Here is a 6,000-nt window from a genome sequence, read left to right as displayed (position 1 = left end):
AGTCATGATCCCAGCGTCCTGGGATCGAGTCCCACATCGGGCTCCTTGCTCATCAGGGAGCCTGCTTCTCCCTCTGTCTCTGCCTGCCATTCTGTCTGCCTGTGCTTGCTCTCTCTCCCTCTCTCTCTCTGACAAATAAATAAATAAAATCTTTAAAAAAAAAAAATATTCTACATATCGAAAAGGAAAAAGAGAAACATGAAAACATGAAACATGAAACATGAAAACATTTCATGTTTTCAAACATGAAAAAAAAAAAGCTTGAGCAGTCAACTTCACAAAAAGAATATTCAAAATGACCAATAAACACATGAAAAAGTGCCTACCCTCATTATCAGGGAAATTGAAACCACAATGAGACACCATTATACACCTACCACAATGGTTAAAATTAATAAGATTGGTAATATGAAAAGCAACTGAACTCTCACACTTTATAAAGCATTAATAATCTTAAACTTAACACTGAAGTATCTGCACTGAAGAGTATTAAGTCCTTTAACTCTAACATGAATGTTAACATTTTCAAAAATATCTTACCTCTTTTTGAACAAGGCTAAATTTTTCAAGTAGTTTACATTTTTCATCAACTAGTGTAGAAAGTTCTACAGAAAGCTTATTCTCTCTTCCTGAAAAGAAAGTTCATATCATCATCATATGTAAATTGTTCTAAGTTTCAAAATCATAAATAATGATGAGATCTAGAAGAGAAAAAAGAGCTTACCCACATAAAGCCGGCTTCTAACCTGAAACAAATTTTTAACAAAAATTACGTTAAAACAAATACATATTCAAGTAAATCTATTTAACTTCTACCAACTGAAAAATAACTGGTTTCTTATTGCCTTAGTATGAATATACATTATCTGAAAGTGTTCTGTTTCCAAAGGGAAAAAATGTTACATATTAAAGTCTCTCTACTGAAGAATCACATTATTTATTAGCATATTAAAGGCTCTGAAATAACTCTACCTTAAAAACACCTGTTTCATTTCATTTATCCCACTGTTCATCAAACATATTTGGCCCTTAAACAATTTCAGGAAGCCCTTAGTACCATCTCCCCCACTGATAACACCCAAAATAACATTTGAGAAAATATTACCATGGATTGAACTGAGTATAAAATCTTTTTCTTCTTTAACCTCTTTCTCTCTCAAAAAATGAAGGAAAAATCCCATTTGTAAAGATAAGCAGGCTTAGAGAACTTAAATCATCTACAGAAGATGTATAGGGATAAAATTTTTAAAACTTTTTAAGTTTTAAAGTCGAAGTACAGTAGAATCAGTATTGATATAGGACTAAATTAGTGAACTGAATTATTGCTTTGAGGACCTATCTCAAAAGGTAGTAAGAACCTATTAAAAAATTGAAAAACAAAAGTTAAGATATATGGAAGGCAGAAGTAGAAAGGGCAGTATCTAAAAACACAGTCCCAAAAGGAGAAAAATAAAATGTAAAATGCAGACAGTATCTTCTAGGATTAAAAAAAAAAAAAAAGATGAAAGACCTCATATTAAAAGATTCCAGAGAATTCTAAAACAGAAATAAGAAAAAACATTTAAGCCTAGACACATTATACTGACATAAGAATATCAAATTAAGGGGGGGCGCCTGGGTGGCTCAGTGGGTTAAAGCCTCTGCCTTCGGCTCAGGTCCGATCTCGGCGTTCTGGGATCGAGCCCCGCATCGGGCTCTCTGCTGAGCGGAGAGCCTGCTTCCCCCTCCCTCTCTCTCTCTGTCTGCCTCTCTGTCTGCTTGTAATCTCTGTCAAATGAATAAATAAAATATTAAAAAAAAAAAAGATTTTAAGAATATCAAATTAAGGGGCGCCTGGGTGGCTCAGTGGGTTAAAGCCTCTGCCTTCGGCTCAGGTCATGATCTCAGGGTCCTGGGATGGAGCCCCACATCAGGCTCTCTGCTCAGTGCGGAGCCTGCTTCCTCCTCTCCGCCTGCCTCTCTGCCTACTTGTGATCTCTCTGTCAAATAAATAAATAAAATCTTTAAAAAAAAAAAAGAATATTAAAAGATTCTAAAAGCTTCCACAGAGAACAGATCATTTATGTAACAGTCACACTGACATCAGACTTTTCAATAAGTAACATTAGACATAAAAAGACAAGGAAGTAAGGGTTTAAAGTATTAAAAGGACAGAACTTTGAACCAAAAATGTTTATAGCAAACAAATTATGATTCCAATGTGGGAGCTTAATTCAAATATCCTCAAGCACTCAAAGTCTCAGAAGGTTTGCCATACAAAGATCTACACTAAAAACAACTCTGAAAGAAGTATTCAAATATGGGAAGAAGTAAATCTAGGCGACCCTGCAAGAATATGTCAATTAAGAATAACCAAATACCTTGGTAATATTTTTGTTTTGTTGTAATATTTTGTTCAGCTCAGGTCTTGATACCAGAATCTTGGAATTATGGGGGTATAGCTCAGGGGTAGAGCATTTGACTGCAGAATCTTGGAATTGATACCCACTTTGGGATCCCTCTCCCTCAGCAGAGCCTGCTTCTCCCTCTCTCTCTGTTCCTCCCCACCACCCACCCCACCCCACCACCACTCATAATCTTTTTCTGTCTCTCTTGCACTTGCTCTCAAATAAATAAAAACTTTTTAAAAATAAATAAGCACAGATCAAAATAAATAAATAAAATATAAATGTAAGGTTTTAGTATTAGTGTAGTATACTTCTACAAAGAAAGTCTTTAAAATTTTTACACTTAAAAAAATTCCTCTGAATTCACATTTTCTAATAGCTACAAATTAACATGAGAAATGCACTTAACAATAAGCTAACTTCTTTCCTTAAAATAAAAGATATGTTTCTCATATTAACTGTTCAACCTTAAGACACATGAATATTCTCTTAGTATTGGTTACTTACCGACTGAAAACTTCTCCACAAAAACAAGAGAACAGCAAAAAATCCAAAAACACCTGCACATATCACCAATTCCCATGGAAAACCATAGGAATTTGGTCTCATATCTTCAGGCACTCCTGCCAAAACCTTCAAGACAAAAGAATTAACTTCTCAAAAATGCACATTTGATAAAAAGTATTGATTACAAACTGCTATACATGGAATGTTTGTGTTCCCCAAAATTCATATGTTGCAACCTAATCCCCAGTGTAATGGTATTTGGAAGTGGGGCTTTGGGGAGGTGATCATGAGAGTAGGGCCTTCGTGCATGAGATTAGTGCCCTTATAAGAGACCACAGAGACTTCCCTTGACCTTTCCACCATGTGAGGTAATAATGAGAAGAATGAACCAGGAAGTATGTCCTCACCAGACACAGGATCTGCAGCGCCTTGATCCTGGCCTTCTCAGCCTCCAGAACTGAGAACAATGTTACTTATTTAAGCCACCCAATCTGTGGTGTTTTTATTATAGCAGCCCCCACAAACTAAGACACAAGTAAGTACAAGTTTATGTGTAAACACTATTAACACTCTTTTCATGAAATGGGCTGCCAGACTACCAAACAGAAGGTATCGCAGTATATTTTTCAGGCAATTTTCAATCACCAAGTGATGAAAAATAGCACTATGGTAAAATGCAGTGATGTGCAAACTGGAGTTCTACAGAGACACCTCAGAGCTTCTGAGAGTAAGAGGCCAAAAGAAAAGAAAGAATCTGAGGTCAGGTCCTCTAAACCTGGTATCAACCAGTTTAGGTTTTATGTGTAGAGTATACTGGATTCCATTTATGATTTCCCCCACAGTGAAGGAAAAAAATAGATGTGTGGCTTAAGAAAAAAAAAAGTTTGAAAACCACTGATGAAGCTTTGCATTTGGAATCTGAGTATCTCTACCCTACTTCTGTGGCTCCCTTCTCTTACCTGTCATGGGAATAATGCTGCTTCAACATGCAGGGCAGGAACTCAGTAAAGGTAACTATTTCTATTAATCCTCCTTCAAAGACCATGATCCTGTAACCATGGCCTTTCCACACAACTTCTCTCCCGAGCAGGTCTTTGGTACAAAACAGCTTAAGGCTTTTACAGTTCCTCCTATATTTCATCTTTCCTTGGGTCAGTTCATTACTCATCCTCACCCAATAGGGTTATTCTTTTGTTACTAGGCCCCAGATACTACTCAATCACAGAAAAGAGAACGGTAGGGGAAAAAAAGAAAATGTCCTTTTAAGAAAAACCTGAAGTCTAATCAGGTTTGATTTTTTTCCAGGGTTCAGTCCTTTTTAGGCCCTTTCTACCTAGAAAAACACCCTTTAACATCTATTCTCCTCTCCAAAGTCTGCTTTATAACTCTGATCCATGTAAGTACTCCTTCCAAATTGCTAGCTATAGTTCATTAACCTGCATGCCCAGTGGGGCGCCTGCTTAAGATTCTCTCTCTAAGAAAGAAAGAAAACATTTCCACAATACTGTATCCTGTCCCCCCTGCGACCCCTGGGCCAAGTAACCCTGATCACGCCTGAACTCACCGTACGTAGCTTTTCCAGGACCAGCCCAAAGTACGACTGAGGGCCAGTCCTGGGCTCCTCCATGGCGCCAACGTCGCCTCAACTGGAGTGGCCGCAGCCAGGGCCTGACGAAGCCACAACAATTGGTATAGAACACGGCGGTTTGGGTCCAGAACCCAAACCCGCACCCGGCAACCGGAGCAGACCACTGCGGAGCCTGTTGCAGGGGGGTGCTGGAGGGAACCGCACCAACGAGCCTCAAGTGTCCAATGCTGCCCACCCGGAGAGCCTCGCCCCGAGTTATGCTCTACGTCCTAAAGATCCGAAGGTCCAAGCCCGTCTCGCAAGGAGCCCGCGACCTGCCCTCTCCTCGCGGTCCACTCCTCGATTTGGTTTCGGCCAGGCCGGAAATATGTACAAAATAAAATCATCTCTTGTTCCACAATATGCTTTTCTTCCTATAAACTCTACCTCTGTGAATGAATAAGCTGCCATAGCCAGAAACCTGGCCGTCATTCTGCACTCCTCCTCTCTCTCACCCTTCCCATCCAATCAGCAAAATCCTACCCATTTTCGCTCTTAGCTACTAAATATTTCTCCCATTCAGTACCCTCTTCTTTATCCCTACTTGACTACTATGTCATCTCTCCCCTACACCATTTCTAGTTTTGTTTTTCTTACATCTAACTCACATGCCACCATCAGGAAGCTACTTAAACCAAAAGTCTAACCACTGAAATTCTTCGAATGCTCTCCAGTACCTACATCAACTGGAATCTACTTATGTCTCCAACAAGCATCATTGCGCATCATTCCCTGAGCCTACTCTGTATTCGAGTAAAACAATTCTCTGCACACACAATGCTGTTTCCTGTCCCCTCTGCATAAGCTATTCAGTTAGCCTGGAAAGGCTTTCCTACACACTCAAGTGGATATAATCTCTCCCACCCCTCACTTTCCCTAGCACTTTCTGTGTATGATTTGGTAAGCAGTTCATCAGTTTCTACTTTGCACTATTTCTTTTTTCTTCTCTCCCTTAACAGACAGCATGGCCCAAATTCAGTCCATTTAAATTCTCCACAGAACTGTCTCTCTCACACACGCAAATACACACACACACACACACACACACACACACAATCACTAAATGCACTTGGTTGAATGAACACCATGACAACAGTACTTTTAATTTCGGTAACAAAAAAACCAATCCTTATAACTGACCCAATATTTTAAAAGACTTGATTTTTAATGCAAACATTTTAAAGCACGGGCATATAAATACCCCTCAACTTGTCAACAAAGACACATAAACACTTAAGAGAGAAAAATCTACACAACTTGTTACACAAATTGACCTTAAAAAAACTAAAAACATTTTGAAAACACTGGGAGTTCAGGATCTCCAGATTTTACACTAGTACGACCTTTTACATTAACAACACACAGAGAGATGCGAAGAAAAATGTCACTTAGGGTAAAGTATCTCGAAAGAGCATTCTTTATTACAAGAAAACGCAGAATTACAATCCTAACTTCCCGTCCAGGTTTCGGTGTCCCTTC

At 38.8% G+C, this 6,000-nt stretch overlaps 1 protein-coding gene across 11 annotated transcripts in view; it reads right to left on the bottom strand.

The window, feature by feature from the left end:
• The window catches only part of LOC111158273 (melanoma inhibitory activity 2), an 84,359-nt gene that overhangs the window by 55,774 nt on the left and 22,585 nt on the right, over positions 1-6,000 (bottom strand). For 7 of the 11 annotated variants that reach the window (XM_022520226.1, XM_022520233.1, XM_022520271.1 and 4 more), the window contains exons 1-4: positions 4,459-4,548; positions 2,895-3,020; positions 725-746; positions 541-629 (exon numbers count right to left, since the gene is read on the bottom strand). In XM_022520226.1, the coding sequence (XP_022375934.1) occupies positions 541-629; positions 725-746; positions 2,895-3,020; positions 4,459-4,521 (300 nt within the window). In that variant the 5' untranslated portion in view covers positions 4,522-4,548. Of the gene's footprint in view, positions 1-540; positions 630-724; positions 747-2,894; positions 3,021-4,458; positions 4,549-6,000 lie in introns of those variants that run through there. The other 4 variants (XM_022520210.1, XM_022520201.1, XM_022520243.1 and 1 more) reach the window with 1 other exon arrangement.

Source organism: Enhydra lutris, unplaced genomic scaffold (genome assembly GCF_002288905.1).
Source record: "Enhydra lutris kenyoni isolate GAN:26980312 unplaced genomic scaffold, ASM228890v2 scaffoldscaffold4, whole genome shotgun sequence".
NCBI lineage: Eukaryota > Metazoa > Chordata > Mammalia > Carnivora > Mustelidae > Enhydra > Enhydra lutris.
Note: the sequence above shows the minus strand (reverse complement) of the source record. Positions and strands in the feature narration are given on the sequence as shown.